General features: G+C 33.3%; 1 protein-coding gene across 1 annotated transcript; it reads right to left on the minus strand.

Moving 5' to 3' along the window:
- Window positions 1-472: 472 nt before the first annotated feature.
- On the minus strand, window positions 473-15,570 carry LOC131147694 (aluminum-activated malate transporter 2-like). The gene is made up of 7 exons (XM_058097219.1): window positions 15,432-15,570; window positions 15,043-15,324; window positions 14,798-14,938; window positions 2,059-2,331; window positions 1,832-1,950; window positions 1,526-1,669; window positions 473-1,082 (listed from the first exon to the last, which is right to left on the minus strand). The coding sequence occupies exons 2-7, from the start codon at window positions 15,314-15,316 to the stop codon at window positions 474-476; spliced, it is 1,560 nt and encodes a 519-aa protein (XP_057953202.1). The 5' UTR covers window positions 15,317-15,324; window positions 15,432-15,570; the 3' UTR covers window position 473.
- Between the last annotated feature and the right edge of the window lie 2,871 nt (window positions 15,571-18,441).

Consider the following 18,441-nt stretch of genomic DNA (forward strand, 5'->3'; position numbering starts at 1 on the left):
AAAAGCTACTGTATTTTACAATGATTGATGAACACTTACTCTCCCCTAAAGAGCTTTCTAGATTATTCACACTCTAATATTAGAAAACATTAAAGTAATCAAAAAGTCATATTATCTTATTTAACATATAAAGATACTACTAATAGAAAATAATCCTATACTAATATTTACATAATGAAAATCCATCTCAAATACACGAGACAAGTAACACCCTTAACAAGCTTAGTTGGTGACACTACCCCCGTCTAAAAATTAAAAACATTTATTACACGCAACAAAAGCAGGTCATCTCTCTTGGTTACAACCGTATCTGGAAGAGAGATTTCCGGAACAAAAACTCAAAGCCATTTTTAAATTCGGTTTGCCTTCTATGCACTATGCACTCCTTACATAAATGTAAACCCCACCTATATATATATATATATATATATATATATATATATATATATATATATATATATATATACCCATATTTACACTTCAGCTGGTCGGGCAGTGGCGTGTGCCGGCGTCGCAGAAGTCACAGTTCCCGGCGGTCCGGTACTCATTTCAACGACGACGTCAGCGCAGTCCACCTTCGACAGCGACTCGCAGTCGCACGGTTGTGACTTTTCCTGGTGCGCCGGCGCCGCAGAAGTCACAGTCTCCGGCCACGGTCCAGTACTCATTTCAATGACGACGTCAGCGCAGTCCACCTTTGACAGTGACTCGCAGTCGCGCGGTTGTGAGTTTTCCTGGGAGACCGTTGGGTCTATGGACTTGAAACGTGCTAGAGAGGCAAGGTCACGAACGGAGTCGGCGATTTTCTCGGTGCAGAAAACGACGTCAATTAGGAGGGAGGCCACAGTGGCCGCCGGGATTACGGCTAGGAGGTCGCTTTCGGCGATTTCTTCCCACAGGCCTGATTTGAGTAAGGAATTGAGGTTTTTAGCGGCGGTTTTGGCATTGGCGACGTGAGGGTTGGCGGAAGACGTTTGAGTCATGTGCCCGAGGGAGAGTGCTAATTCCATTAGTGCCTTCCCTGTTTCGGAGCTCATTTCAATGCATGCATCTTGAATTTTCTGGCGAATTTCTTGTGGGGTCTGTCAAAACATGCAGTGCCAATTTCAAATTAGTGGATCCAGCAGCTAAAAGTATACATATTTTATATTAATATTAGTAAAAAATGTTCTTTACCTTTCCAAAAAGACAGCACAAAAATGATTACAAAATATAAGTTAAAAAATTATAATTTATCAAATCATGCTATTGAGTTTTTTATTTTTTATATTATATATAATAACAGTTTTAATCAATTTGTTGAATTATAGAGTTGTATAAACAGGTTGTATATTGGTTAGTACTCATAAAATTAGTTTAATCTTAAATTATAGCAAAGAAATTGAATCGTGATTAAAATTATAACTAAGCTACTACAAAGTTGTATGTATGTAACAACCATGCATATATATTGTGGTATGATGAAATCATTTTCTTTTAAGGAGGTGTATAGTCTAATATATATATATATATATATGATATTTACTTGAATCTCGGAGGAAAGGTAGCCATTGAGAGCTTCTATCCGGTAGGCACATTGCCGAACAAGAGTTCCAATTTTTAGGTATTGCTGCCATGGATGCCGGAACTTAAACCTCCCGTGACCCGGCTCCCACCTTGCAAAATTAGCCTGTAATTTTCGAATGAAAAAGAACAGACTTTTTATTATCTTTGTGAATAATTAAGTTAATCTATTATCAAAATACTTTGCAGACCACATGGCAAGAAAAAAAAAAGGTTAGACATGACATTGAGCGAGAGAGAGAGAGAGGTAATTAATTTGAACACCCACCAAGGATTCCTCACTGGCTTTTGAATTGAGAATACTTTTATAGCCTTGAAGAAATGACTTATCCTCCTTATTGGACTCTCCAGCACTGTCCACTGTGTTAAAGTATTCCCCTCCAAATCCTGCAATTCAATTCCATCCACCCATAACACCCAGCTAGCTACAAATTTTCCAAAAATATAATAAAAAGGAATCGATCAGATGAACATATAGATTAAAATTGTTATTACCGTCTAAGAAGGTGCCGAGCTTTTCCAAGTTGGAAGCAATGAGATTGTGAAGATCTTCACCGGCCCACACCGGGCGAAGGAAGATGGAGATGATCACGCAGAGGCAGCTGCCAATGAGGATGGTCGACAGCCTCTTCTGAGCCACCTCCAAAATCTCGTCGTCCCAAAATCCCCATACGGACACCAACGAGAATGTCAGTATAAATATCAGTATCCCGTAGTCGTATCTCGCCTTTATTGCCGGAAAAAATCGAAGAAATGTCGACGCAGCCGCTGCAATAATTTTTTTATCATAATCATGATCAGTTTTCACACTTCCATCTTGATTATCACTTATCACCTCAATCCCCATCACCTATATATTTGTCTCTCCACATAAAAACAGGTAACCTCATACGCACGCGCGGGTGGGCGCGTGTGGGCGCGAGCACGCATATATAAGTATAATTCTTGTAAAATACAAACTTTGAAAAATAGACCGAAAAGCAAGAAAACAATATTTGTTAATCTTCACATAATTGTAATAGTATGATATACAAGTAGTGTTCTTATATAGATACAATAACAACAATCTAGGCAACTAATTTAACTTCTCATATCAATTATAACAATTTGGTGTATTTAGTTTGTTTCTTGATCTTACTCCAGACCATCTTGTAAGCTCCAACACTTCCCCTCAAGATGAGAATGAATATTAATCATTCCCATCTTGTGAATAAGATGATGAAAATGGATTGAACCAAGAGGCTTGGTTAATATATCAGTTATTTGGTGTTTAGAAAGAATGTGAATGATGTTAATGAGGTCTGCTTGCAATTTTTCTCGAACCAAGTGCCAATCCATTGAATATGCTTAGTCCTTTCATGGTGTGCAATATTAGAAGCAATTTCAGAGGCTGATTTGCTGTCAGCATATAATAAGACAGCTTGAGAATGAGAAATATGAAAATTAACTAACAGACAGAGAAGCCATTGAATTTCACATGTAGTTGTAGGTAATGCTCTGTACTCAGACTCAGCAGATGATCTCATCTACTGACAGTAGGCTACTTTTTTGATTTCCATGAGATAAGAGAATCCCTAATAAACACTGTGAACCCAGTTATACTTCTACGAGTGTCCAAGCAACCACCTCAGTCACTATCTGAGTATGCATTTAGATGAAGAGATGAGTTTGTAGATAAAAAAAGACCCTGACCTAGTGTAGCTTTAATGTACTTGAGTACCCTTTCAGCTGCTTGAAGATGAAGTGTACTTGGATAAGCCATAAATTGGCTCAATGTTTGAACAGAGTAAGCAATATCAGACCGAGTTATAGTTAAGTATAGCAATTGACCTATGAGCCTTCGATATGATGTAGGATCAATGAGAGAAGGTGAAAGATCTGTTGTGCTTAGTTTCAAATTAGATTCCATAGGAAAATTTGCTGGTTTACAGTCAAAAAAACCACTATCTTGAAGAATATTCGGGACATATTTTCGCTAGGATATAGCAATGCCTTTAGCTGATCTAGCTATTTCCAAACCAAAGATGTATTTTAGTTCACCAAGATCCTTGATGGTGAAGGAATCATGGAGAAATTTCTTGACTTCATTAATCTGAGCAATACTATCAAAAGCAAGAATAACATCATTAACATAAATGAGTAAAGCTATAAAAGCTTAGGGGGTTTGTTTGATAAAGAGAGAAGAATCTGATTTGCCCTGAGTAAATCCAAGTTGCAGCAAGGAAGTGGACAGCTTGGAGAACCATTGTCGTGATGCTTCTTTGAGTCCATAGATGCTCTTTTTGAGCTTGCATACACGAGGGTCATTTGCTGAATAGTAGCCTAGTGGTAATTGCATATATACTTCTTCATTAATATCTCCATGCAAGAAGGCATTATTTACATCTAATTGATGTAAATGCTAGTGTTTTATAGTTGCAACAACAAGTAAGGCTTGCACAGTTGTCATCTTAGCAACAGGAGAGTATGTATCAAAAAAATCTAGCCCTTCTTGTTGAGTGTAGTCCTTAGCCACTAGTCTGGCCTTATGTCTTGCAACTGTGCCATCAGCATTGAACTTGACACGATAAACCCATATACAACCAATTGTAGTCTCATTTGAAGGTAAAATGGCAAGATCCCAAGTATTGTTTAATTCAAGAGCTTTTATTTCTTATGCTATGGCAGTTTGCTATTGAGGATGAGAAATTAGGGGTGAGCAAATGGTCGGTTCGGCCAAATTCAGTTAATTAACCGAATTAACCAAAATTTTTGATTAACAAGAATTGTTAACTGAACCGACCGAATAGAGGGGCCTCACCGAGTCGAACCTGACCAAATTACCTTTTCAGGTAATTTGGTTAATCGAATTTAACTGAATTAATTTGAAGATAATTAATAAAAACATAATATAATTGTAAATTTTTTTACCAAATACTAATTAACATATTAACAAATTAACATATACTAATTAACATATTAACAAATTAGCATATACTAATTTATATTTAATTTTTAATTAATTATTAAATCGGTTATTTCAGTTAACTGAATTAACATTCCTCTTAATCGAACCGATTAACCGAACTTTGTAAAACCATAACCGAATTGACCGATCTTGTGTTCTTAACTGAATCAAACCAACCAATTTCGATCGGTTAATTCGATTAATTCGGGTTTCCTCGAATTATGCTCACTCCTATGAGAAATAGCTTGTTTGAAGGTTTGGGGTTTGAAAGTGGAAGTAACAACAGCAACAAATTTTTTATATCTAGGGGATAACTGAGAAGTGGAAAGATAATGAAGAATAGAATGAGACTTACCTTCATTATAAGCTGAACTGCAATTGGGAGATGATTGAGAAGCTGAAAGTGTTTGAGCCATATTACCACAATAGAAATTCTGTTAGTATGCAGGAGAATTTCTGATCCTTTAAGACAATCTGAGGGTTTCAATTTGAGTGTGTTCAATTGGAGTGTTCTAAACTTGGGGAGGAGGTGTAATAGAAGTTGAGGATGTATTGGGTTTTGAGGAATCAAAATACTGAGGGAAATTAAGAAAAATAAAAGGTGTATGAATTGTGTTGACTTTTTAAGTCCGATCCTTATTTTGATGCTTACAAAACACTAGTATCTTATATGCACTTTTAGTATGTGAACAAGTTTTCATTTCAGCACGAACATAAGATACTGAAAAATGGATGCTAACAAGAACACAAAGCTCACACTCTCCTGGTATTTTCCATGAAGATTTAAGAGCAAAGAAGATAAAAAATACATTTATTTTTACTTGTATATGCATTTATTTTTATATCTAGTCTGTAATAATGCATACATCTTGCATGATATATTTTAAATGCTCAGACAACCGTAGAATGACCATAAGGACCAAATGAACATAGGACACCCTTCAGTCGATCGATGCCAAATTTTTAGGGTTATTTCTTAAAGGCCTTAGACTGACCTTAGGACCTTGAATATTGGATAAAAATGTCCCCCATAGTCTTGAAAATAAATATCATATAATTAGGGACAATTTAATAAAGGGAATAAGATTGAAATGCCCAAGGATGGCATGTTCGGTCGATCAAACTCAGTTACACCAAGTTCCTCGATCGACCAAACTCCCCCGGGGTCAACAGGTTGACCTCTCGGTTGACCGACCAGATATATACAGGCAAGACCTGGTCGACCGAATCTCCTTCGGTCAACAAGTTGATTCTCGATTGACCAACTAGAATTATATAGGCAATGCCCTAGTCGACCGAACCCTCACGTGGGAATTGTCAACACCTAGTCGACCGAACATCGTAGTTCAAATTGACTCGATCGACCGAACCGCACGGATTTGGAAAATCGCCTTTGAAACCCTCAAGATGGTCAACCATACTTTCAGTTCAAGTTTTCCATGGTCGACCGAACTGGACACTATGGTCAACCGAACCTCATGTATGGTCGATCGAGCCTCTCGGGTTGTTGAATTTTTTACCGCCGGTAAACGAGGTTATTTTTAATTAAACATCATTAATCTTTTTCTAAAATAACTTCTGTGTCCCCAACGGTCATATTTTTCACAAACTCTATAAATAACTCTCTCATTACTCCAGATTAGCAACTTTGATTAACTTTAAAACCTCTCAAATCATTTTCTTAATCAAAGTTCCCCCACTCATATTTTTATTGCAAAATCTTTTTGGGGTTACAATTTATACTCTCAAATATCTTTCAATCATTATTTTGAAAATTGTTTTGAAGAGAATATTTTACTTTGGGCATTTATTTTACACTCATTTAAATTTACTCTCATTTGCAACTTCATTTATTAAAATCATTTTTGAGAGTAGCTTTAATATTTCTTCCGATTATTTTTTTTCTTGATAAACATTTTTTTTGGGAGAAAGTATTTATTGCACAAATCCTTTTGAACTTAAACTCCAGATTCTCCAAACACTTTAATTTGCAAATATCTTTGTTGGAGAAAATAATAATCATTTTATATATTCATATCTTTTATTTGTGCATTAATTATTTAGAAAGTACCCTTTACTCTACTAAACTCAAATCATATCATAAGAGAGTGCATATATCTTAGAGCTTTAATGTGTACATTTCTGCTTGCATTTAGAAGCATTGTATTATGTACAAAAATTATTTTTCATGTACTAGTTGGGTTCAACCCGTTAATTTAACTGGGGAGTCTCAACCCAGTAAGTGAGACCGATTCGGTTCAGCCCGAAAATTGAATTCGGGAGTTTCAGCCCCGTAAGTGAGACTAGTTCGACTCAGGCTAGTAATTGAGTTGGAATTTTCCTCATCCCGTAAGGAGAGGATGTAAAAGACTTCTGCTCCACCCGTTTAAGTGAGCAGGGTTAGTAGAATATTTGGGGGGCATGTCCAAGGCGAGGACGTAGGTAGTATTAGTTGAACCTCATTAACAAATCTATGTGTCATTCTCTCTCTATCTTATTTAAATTCCTACACTTAAATTTCAACATGTGTATGAATGTTTGTTTAATGTCATAATTATTTGCACACGCGCAGTTGATTTAAATAATTTATACTGCGCACGTGTATGTTTACTTTCACTGTTAAAATTATTTTACATACACGCATGTACATTGAATGAGATATTACATTTGGTGAATCGGCGTAAATGTTTAATTTAGTTGAAAAGTTTTTTAAAACCCAATTCACCCCCCCCTCTTAGGATCACACCAATTCCAACAATTGGTATCAGAGTTTGGTTGCAATAAGCTTAACCACTATTTGCATAAAGATTGCAACGACTCATATTTCGGTGTATCCTTGTTTTGAGGGGTCAACCCTTTGTAAATCCTCTATTGCTTTTATTATATTGATTTTACCATTTGAAATTTAAAAATGATTTTATAAAATCAATTGATTTGAGGATTTGGAAAATATTTGTCAAAATTATCAAATCCCATTAAAAATGATTTTAAAATGCATAGTTTTTCCCATATCTAAAAATATTTTGAAAAAACATGACATTGCCTTAATGCATATCATTATAGTGCCATGCATTTTTTTTTTTTACTCTACCTTAGTTACTAATGCTTTTATAAAGTTTATTCTTTTAAGTGCTAAGATCCTTTGGGAAACATAAAAGGTACAAGAAACCGAGAGAGAGATGAACATCACTCCGAGCTTAAATGATTAAGAAGAAGTAAAATGGAAAGGTATATATCTTCCTCCTACTTTATTTGATGTTTGATTCACATGTTGTATGCTTCATGTTTATTTTTATCATGTGAATTTTGTGATAATTGCATACCATCTTATGAAGTGTATTTAAATTTTTTTTTTTTAATACTCATTCTTGTATATGCATTTATTTTTATATATGGTCTGTAATAATGCATATATCTTGCATGATATGTTTTAAATACTCAGATGATCGTAGAATGACCATAGGGACCAAATGACCATAGGGCACCCTTCGATCGACCTTCGATCAAACGATGCCGGATTTTTAGAGTTATTTCTTAAAGACCTTAGACTAACCTTAGGACTTTGAATATTGCATAAAAATGTCCCCCATAATCTTGAAAAGAAACATTATATAATTGGGGACAATTTAATAAACGGAAAAATATCAAAATGCCCAAGGATGGCATGTTCTGTTGATCGAACTCAATTAGACTGAGTTGCTCGGTCGACCGACCAGATATATATAGGTAAGATCTGGTCGACCGAACCTCCTCCAGTCAACAAGTTAATCTCCTGATCGACCGACCAGAATTATATGGGCAACACCCTGGTCGACCGAACCTCCACGTGGGAATTGCCAACCGCCCGGTCGGTCGAACCTCGTAATTCAAATTGATTCAGTTGACTGAACTACGCGGATTTGGAAAATCGCCTTTGAAACCCTAAAGATGGTTGACCATACTTTCAATTCAATTTTTCCCTAGTTGACTGAACTGGACACTACGGTCAAAAGAACCTCATGTACAGTCGACTGAGCCTCTCGGGTTGTTGAATTTTTTACCGCGTGTAAACGAGGTTATTTTTAATTAAACAACATTAATTTTTTTCTAAAATGACCTATGTGTCCCCAATAGTCATAATTTTCACAAACTCAAAAATACCCCCTCATTACTTTAGATTAGCAACTTTGATTAACTTAAAAACCTCTCAAATAATTTTCTTAATCAATGTTCCCCCACTCATATTTTTATTGCAAAATCTTTTTAGGGTTACAGTTTATACTCTCCAATATCTTCCAACCACTATTTTGAAAATCATTTTAAAGAGAATATTTTACTTTGAGCATTTATTTTATACTCATTTACATTTACTCTCATTTGCAACTTCATTTATTAAAATCATTTTTGAGAGTAGCTTTAATATTTCTTCCGATTATTTTTTCTTGACAAACATTTTTTTTGGCAGAAATTATTTATTGCACAAATCCTTTTGAACTTAAATTCCAGATTCTCCAAATACTTTTATTTACAAATATCTTTGTTGGAGAACATAATAATCATTTTATATATTCATATGTTTTATGTGTGCATTAATTATTTAGATAAGTACCCTTTACTCTACTGAAGTCAAATCATATCATAAGAGAGTGCATACATCTTAGAGCTTTAATGTGTACATTTTTGCTTGCGTCTAGAAGCATTGTATTATGTACAAAAATTATTTTTCATATACTGGTTGGGTTCAGCCTGTTAATAGAATTGAGGAGTCTCAACCTCGTAAGTGAGATCGGTTCAGTTTAGCTTGAAAATTGAATTAGGGAGTCTTAGCTCCGTAAGTGAGACTGGTTCGGCTTAACCTAATAATTGAGTTGGGGTTTTCCTCGCCTCTTAAGGAGATGATGTATAAGGCTTCTGCTCTACCCGTTTAAGTGAGTAGGGTTAGTGGAATCTTTGGGGGGTATGCTTAAGGTTGGGACGTAGGCAGTATTCGTCGAACCTCCTTAACAAATCTGTGTCATTCTCTCTCTATCTTATTTAAATTTCTGTACTTAAATTTTAGCATGTGTATGAAGAGTTTTTTTCCCGATTTACACTTTTTTTAAAAAAATTATATTAAATAATACCTTTTTTGAGAAAATAATTAAAATATCTTTGACGTAATCTCATTACTTGAGTAGCGAGATTTGACATGTGTCATTTCAGAAATTATTTTCCAAAAAAATATTATTTAATATATTTTAAAATAAAACGATAAATCGGGAAATAAATTCTTTTGCGTAATAAATTGGAAAATAAATTCTTTTAATATATATTTTTTAAATGATAAATCAAAAAATTAATTCTTCTGCGTAATAAATCAGGAAATAAATTCTTTTAATATATTTAAAAAAAATGATAAATTGGGAAATAAATTTTCCTACGTAATAAATTACCCCAACAATCAATCATGGGTAAAAATGATTAGAATTATTTTTAAAATTTAATAAATATATACTATACAATATAATTTTTTCTCCACGAGAATCATAGAATTAATTTTAATTGATATTTATCAAAATTATAGAAATATATATACCGTGTTACATTTTTGTTTACATATATTATAAGTAAGTTATTATTTTTCAGTCACAAATAAATTTATATCATATGTACATGTTCATAATATTATTAAACTTTTTTATACAACATGCAATTTTTACAAATATTATATTATTCAGATGAATTTATCAATAGTTGTCAATTATACTGAACAAATAATATAAGATAATGTGCTAAATTGTGATATTATTGTTAAAACTAATCATTGAATTACATATAGATGACAATTAATCTTATTAAAAACACATAAAAAAGTTACACCAAAATATTATTTATATTATATGTTTTAATGGTAATGTTTAATGAAATAGTAAATTCCAAATATGATTTTCCTACGCACCTTTTTTTATTAATAATAAGGTTGTATTTATATTCAGTATCATATTAAAATAATATATTGTTTTAATTTTGTATTATTATAATTGATCTTAATATTTGAATTATCTTATAATCATTATCTATTATCAAAGTTTAAAACTCAAATTCATTCATTATGTTTCGACTTATATTTGACATTTTTTTATTGTATCATCTCCCAAACTATGAACAGTTTTTATGAGTATATAAATCAATCCGTGAGTTTTTTTTTCTCTCTCTCTTGTTTTTTTCTTCCGGATAATGTGATGGTCGAAGGTTGACACTTGATGACTATGGTGGAAACCCCGAAGTTGGTGGCATGCATGTCATGCTCATGCATGCCGATGCTCTTCCGGGGATGACGACCTCAACCCCATTCCTGACCTCCACACACAGGCTTCGTGGTTTACGTGGCATATAGTGTGTGAGGATATATGTAAACAAAAATGTAACACGGTATATATATTTCTATAATTTTGATAAATATAAATTAAAATTAATTCTATGATTCTCATGGAGAAAAATTATATTGTATAGTATATATTTATTAAATTTATTTCCCGATTTATTATTTTAAAAAATATATATATTAAATAATATTTTTTTTGAGAAAATAATTTGTGGAATGATACATGGCAAATCTCGCTACAAAAAAAAAAAATTTATTTCCCGATTTATTACGCAGAAAAATTTATTATGTAGAAGAATTTATTTCCCTATTTATCATTTTAAAAAAAATATATTAAAAGAATTTATTTCCCGATTTATTACGTAGAAAAATTTATTTCCCGATTCATCATTTTTTTAAAAATATATTAAATAATGTATTTTTGAGGAAATAATTCCCGGAATGACACGTGGCAAATCTCGCTACTTCAAGTAGCGAGATTACGTCAGAGTCATTTCGGGAATTATTTTCCCAAAAAAGATATTATTAAATATATTTAAAAAAAAGGATAAATCGAAAAAAAACTCTATATATGAATGTTTGTTTAATGTCATAATTATTTACATACACGTATTTGATTTAAATAAGTTATACTACGCACGTGTATGTTTACTTTCACTGTTAAAATTATTTTACATACACGCGTGTACATTAAATGGGATATGATATATGGTGAATCGGCGTAAATGTTTAATTTAGTAGAAAAGTTTTTTAAAATCCAATTCACCCCCCTCTTGGGATCACATCAATCCAGAAGTTTATACCCTTTGACATTTGGTGGATAACCCAAAAAATACATTTTGAAGCTCTTGGTTGGAATTTTCCTCTATGCGCTGTGAGTGTGCTAGCGAAACACAAACACCCAAAAACTTTTAGATAGTCATAGTCTGGATGTTTTTGAAATAAAAGAAAGTATGGTATTTGATTTTGGAGAATAGAAGAAGGAGTTTTATTTATGAGATGTGTTGCTGTTAGCACACAATCTGTCCAATAAGAAAGTGGTAATTTGGATTGGAAAAGCAAAGCTCTAGCCACATTAAGTAGGTGTTGATGTTTTCTTTCAACTCTACCATTCTGTTGGGGTGTTTCAACACAAGATAATTGGTGTATTATGCCATGACTTTTGTAGAAATTAGGCATGTTGAACTCTTGGCCATTATCAGTTCTAAGAGTTTGGATAGGTGTGTTGAATTGAGCATGAATATAAGAAACAAAATTTGTGAGAATGGTACGAGTTTCTGTTTTGGTTTTCATGAGATAAAGCTAAGTAAATCTTGCATAATCATCTACAATTGTGAGAAAATAATGAAAACCAGAATATAATACAGGAGAGAAATAACCCCAAATATCATAATGGACTAATTGAAAAGCTTTATTTGAATAGCTATTTGATACAAGGAATATAAGCCTTTTCTGTTTGGCTAAAGGACAGACTTCACATATATGAATTTGATTTGCTAATACATTGGAATTTATGTCACTAATAAAATTCAATATGGTAGATGGGTAGATGGAATATGTCCTAGACGAAGATGCCAAATATCAGCATTGGTAGTACAATTATTTATTAAAGAAACAGAAGATATACAATTGAGATCAGATTTATTCCTTGTTAGAATAGAAGGTTGTTGTAGGTGATATAGGTTAGACTTCACTTTAGCAAGACTAATCATCTCCTAGCTGATTAGGTTCTGCAAAATACATTTGGATTGAAGGAAAAACAAACCAATGGAATTATCTTTAGCAAGTTTTGAAGCAGATATGAGATTAACACTGAATGAAGGAATGTAAAGAGCATTATGTAAGATGATATCAACTGAAAAATGTATAGTTCCAATGAAAACAACAGGAGTAGATTGACCATTTGGTAAATGGAGCAAATTGACCATTTGGTAAATGGACTATAGATGATTTTTTTGGTAGATGAATTGAAGTGAAAAAATGGGGAGAACAAATCATATGGTCTGTAGCTCTTGTATCAAGAATCCATGGAGAATTATTTGTCAGCTGAAACAACATGACGTGATATGATACCTGATGTAGAGGCAGTATTTGCCGTGAGTTGGAGTTTATGTGTGTATTAGAAAGGCTATTTGTAAGGGACAATAAGTTTTGAATTTGCTATTGAGAAAATATATTTGAGATGCTTGAATTTAACTCCAAAGAAGAAGCAACATTTGCATTGGACAAATTGGTATTTGTATTTCCATGTTGAGTAGGAATAATTTTCTTGCCTCGTGGACCTTTCCATTCAGGTGGATATCCAATTAAGTGGAAACACTTGTTTGCAAGATGGACAATATATCCACAATGGGAACAAATAACATTTCCTTTGGCTTTCAATTTTGTGAAATGAGTACCATTTGTAGTAACAGGCTTCTGTGTTTGTGCAGCAGTCATAGCATGAGAATCTATGGAAAAACCAATAGAATTAGACAATGAACTTTGGCTTTCCTCTTTTAGTAGTACAAAAAATACTTTGCTCATAGAAGGCAAAGGTGATTGGAGAAGTAATTGACTTCGCATCATATAAAAGAATCATGTTAACTAATGATAAATTTCATCACATAATATGATTACTGCCTATCTGTAAAATTCTTTAAAAGATTACAAGAATACCTATCAAGAATTCCACATCTGTAGCTTGGAATTGGACTGTAGCTGATATATTTATCCCAAAGGGTCTTGAATTCATTGAAGTATTCAGTAACTGATCTTGATCCTTGAGAAATTGAACTAAGAGATTTTTCTAGAGTAAAGACTCTTCGACCATCACTTCGAAGATACCTTGTCTTGAGTTCTTCCCAAACATCACATGCAGTTGTGAAGTATAACAAACTCCCATGAATTTCTTTGGCTATAGAATTCATTAGCCAAGATAGAACAAGATTATTTGCTCTCAACCAAGCAATTCAAATATGAGAATCACCAAGATTGGATTGAGGCAAAGTGTCATCTATGAATGCGATCTTATTCTTAACTATAAGAGTAACGAAGATAGATCTACTCCATGCAACATAATTTTCACTAGTCAAGATTTCGAAGACTAGAAGAGCTCCAAGATTATTCGATGGATGCAACTAATAAACACATAATCATTTGATGGATTTCCTGAAAATTCATCAACATTTGCCATAGAAGCAGAATGCATAGAAGATTCAGGTTCCACCATAGAAATGGAATAGAAAAGAAAAATAAATTTAAGAGAGCAGCAGAAATTGAATCAATCAATTTCTGAAATTCAAAACTCCCTTGGCCAACCACAGCTCTATTCTGTAGTTGTTTTTCTTCTCCTTGGTTTACGGCGAGAGATAGAAGTTTGGTGAAGATGACTATAATTCCTCTACAATAAGCATCTCCCTGTGGAATTTAGTCAGTGCACTATCAAACATATTGCGAAATTCTGTTTTGATACCATGTAAAATATAGACAAGCTTTGAAAAACAGAGAGAAAAGCAAGAAAACAATATTTCTTATCTTCACAGAATTGTAATAGTATGGTATACAAGCAGTCTTCTTATATAGATACAATAACAACCATTTAGGCAACTAATCTAACTATTCATATAATTTATAGCAGTTTGGTGTATTTAGTTTGTTTCTTGATCTTGCTCCAGTTCATCTTGTAAACTCCAACAATTCTGTTGGTTTTAAACAAGGAAGCAAGCGGGAAAAAACAGAGGAAATTTTTTAAAAACCTCAACCCAATTGGTCACGGATTGATTTTATGGTTCTCCCTTTTCATTTCACTTTAATCACATACTTATACTATTACATTGAGACCCACAAATTCATTAATTGAAATACAACAACCTAAAAACAGCTAGCAATAGCAAACATTAATAATAGTAGTCTAGAAAACTGAAGAGTTTCTAGAAAACATAAATTAACTTCAATAAATTCACCTTGAAGGAAGACGAAGAAGCCAAGGAGGATGGGCTCTGCGGTGTGTCCACAGAGGCAGGCCACGTAATGAGCTCCGACGCCTAGAGCTCCGGCGACCAGTGTTGCCAGTCCCCTGTTTATGCCTTTCCCAAGAGTTGCTCCTGCTCGTTAATTTTATCAATTAGTACAGTTTTAACATGTCACCTCGGAGTTTATATAAATAAATAATATATATAAAGAAAAAGTGGGACATGATCGAATTTACCAACAGAGAATTCGAAGACGGCGACGACGGTCATGACAGCCCAGGCGGCGTTGGTACCGAAGCTGTCGTAGATGGGCTGGAAGCAATAGAAAAGGGAGATCAAGGTGAGTGCGAGCCCCACTTTGAGCGAGTGAAACACTCTTCTCGGATCGTCTTCACCCAGCTTCTTCATCTTCTTCCCCGCATCCATCACCTTGGCCGCCGCCCTCTCCGGCTGCGACTTCATCAGCCGCCACCACCCGCCACCACCAGCTTTCTCACCCATTTCCGCCATTTCTTAAACTAAAGAAAATGAATCAAGACAGGGGTTCGGTATTTATAGAGTTTTATACAAAAATATTAAAAACAAAAAATATGGAAGAAATGGGAAAAAAATTACAGAAATATACCAAACGATGGGCTTTAAAAAAACAAAAAAACAAAGGATTGGACGGCTCCGGCGTGCGCCAGTCAGCGCAGCCCCCAACAGGCTTTTAGTGCAGGGGGAGAGAAGGTAGAAAGGGAGAGAGGAGAGAGTAGAGAGGAGAGAGAAATGTGATGGTGATGCTTCTTAAGATTTTTATTAAAAAAATAAAAATAAAACAGAGGTGTTAATTTTTTTTTATTTAAATAATATATATTACGTGTCAAATTTTAAGATTAATATAAAAATATGTAAATAAAAAATATATTTTTAAGTGTCATTTAATATTAAAAATATTTTTTAATTTTTTAATTTTTGAAATAAATTTTAAAACGTAAGTTAATTTTTAATTTCAAAATATTGCATAAAAATTGTTATAATAACAAAACAAATTTAAAATAATTTAATTTTAAGAATATTCAGACAAAAAATGACATCTTATTTTTTAATTACATAAAAAAATTATTTAACATATTAGAATGGAATAACCTATCCCAAAATACTCTTGTACTCTTTAATTTTCTGTTTTCTTTTTTGTTATAATTTTTTAAAAGTTTTACAAAATAGAGCCATGAAGTGCATGCTCATCACAAGTTTTTAAAAAAGCTATCGACTTGAACAATACAAGTATCTAACGGCAAGGGTACAACTCATCTTATTGTCTCCATAAGACATTTTCAATAATTAAAACATTATGTAAAAGATTTGGAATTTCCATTCTTTGAGATCACACAAGACTAAAATTATTGTTATTTTTTTTATTACTTAGGAATTCCAGCCACCAACGAGCCCTTTAGACCCCCTGGTACGGCACCAAAGCTACGGATCAATGTCCTCCACCCCCAGGTCTCGCTGATCAGGATAAAATCCGGATTGCGGACACGATTTTTGTACATCAATTGGACGTTTGGTTAATCCGACCCTCGGGACACATCTCTATTACCATCCACGATTCCTACTGGCTTACTGAGAATTCTCATCATCCACGGTCTCCGCTGACTCACAGAGCAAACTCTCACTATCCACGGTCCTCGCTGACTCACAGAGTAAACTCTCACCATCGACAGGTATCGCTGGTTCCATGAGTGTATCTATCTGGAATTGAACCTCCGATATTCCTTCTTACTTGCTGATGCCTTTACACCGTGTCATGCCGTGGGGACACACAAGACTAGAATTTGAATGGAAGGAAAGTAGATTATGATTACATTCCAATAATTAATAATATCTTTTAAATTTAGTGTGGTGTGTGTGTTTGTACATGGCAGGTTATTAATTATAAAAATTAATTTATTTCATAAATAAAAAAATTAGGTCACTTTTATTGCTTAATTTAAATAAAAATTAAATAGTAATTAAGACCCATCATCTCCCTCCTCCATAATAATTATGCAGTGCATGTTGGAGTCAAATGAAATTGAATGCGTCATGAAGCAAACCAAGTCTTATCCTGCCACAGCCCACATTCTCATTTGATTTGATAGAATGACTATTCATCTAAAGAAAATGGAATTAATTTAAATTTTAGAAATTGTATATTATATAATGAAGTTGTAAGGGAAAGTTCTTATCATTAAATTTGAGATAACAAGTCAACAATAAAAGTGAGCAATACTTCTTTCTTTTTTTTTTTTTCTTTAAATTTGCAATCTTCAAGAGTGCAAACTCCAAATTTTTCACATGATATTTAATTATTGGGATGTACTCTTCTAATTTTCTTTCATTCAAATTCTAGTTTTCAGTGATCTCAAAGAGTGGAAACTCCAAATCTTTTAAGTGATGTTTAATTATTGGGATATAATCGTAATCTACTTTCCTTCAAATTCGAGTCTTGTGTAACCTTAAAAAGTGAAGACTCAAAATCTTTTACATGATATTTTAATTATTGAAATGTCCTATGGAGGCAATAAGATGAGTTGTACCCTTGCCGCTAGATACTTGTATTGTTCAAGTTAATAACTTTTATAAAAACTTGTGATGCGCAGGCAGTGCATGCTTCATGACTATTTTTTAAAACTTTTAAAAGATTATAACAAAAAGAAAACAGACAATTTAAAGAGTACAAGAGTTTTTTAGGATAGCTGTCAATAGTTAAGGGTTATTTCATTCTAATATGTTAAATAATTTTTTGTACATAATTAGAAAGTAAGATGTCATTTTTTGTCTTAATATTCTCAAAATTAAATTATTTTAAAATTTTTTTTTGTTATTGTATTCATTTTTATACAATATTTTGAAATTAAAAAATTAATTTACTTTTTTTAATTTATTTGAAAAATAAATAAAAAGTGAAAAATATTTTTAGTATTAAATGACACTTAAAAATATATTTTTTATTTACATTTTTTATATAAATTTTAAAATTTGAAACATACTATATATATATATTATTTAAATTAAAAAATAAAAACTAAATTTAACACCTCTGTTTTGTTTGTTTAAAAAAATAAAAAATAAAAAATCTTGACAAGCATCACCATCACATCTCTCTCTCTCTCTCTCTCTCTCTCTCTCTCTCTCTCTCTCTCTCTCTCTCTCTCTCTCTCTCTCTCTCTCTCCCTCCGCCCCCTTGCGCTGACAGCCCGTTGGGGGTCACACTGACTGGCACATGCCCAAGTCGTCCCATCCTTTGTTTTTTTTTCTTTTGAAAGCACAAGGTATATTTGTAGAGACTTGAACCCGTTCATAAGGAAAATAAATAAGAAAAGGGTAAAAAAGGGAATTTCAGTAGGGTTCATCGATGAAGCCAGTATATTCATCGACGAAGTCCCTTCAGTTCTTCGCCCCCGAAATTCAGAGTGTCGTTGACGAAGAAATATTGAGCGAACCAAGAAAATATCCGGATGGGGTTCGTCGACGAAGGTAGAGCTTCATCCACGAACTGAGTGGCTGGTTCGTCGACGAAGGCGCCACTTTGTCGACGAATTTGACTCAGTCAAAGGTTCTATAAATATCATTTTTTGTTGCTTAAGGGGTAAGAAAATCCAAAAGCTGTC

This window comes from Malania oleifera, chromosome 2 (assembly GCF_029873635.1).
Source record: "Malania oleifera isolate guangnan ecotype guangnan chromosome 2, ASM2987363v1, whole genome shotgun sequence".
NCBI lineage: Eukaryota > Viridiplantae > Streptophyta > Magnoliopsida > Santalales > Ximeniaceae > Malania > Malania oleifera.

Coding starts and splice junctions, on each gene's coding strand:
- LOC131147694 (XM_058097219.1), bottom strand. CDS start 15,316: ATGGCGGAAATGGGTGAGAAAGCTGGTGGTGGCGGGTGGTGGCGGCTG. Junction 14,939..15,042: donor CGTCTTCGAATTCTCTGTTG/GTAAATTCGATC, acceptor ATTAACGAGCAG/GAGCAACTCTTGGGAAAGGC. Junction 2,332..14,797: donor CTTCTTCGTCTTCCTTCAAG/GTGAATTTATTG, acceptor AAATTATTGCAG/CGGCTGCGTCGACATTTCTT.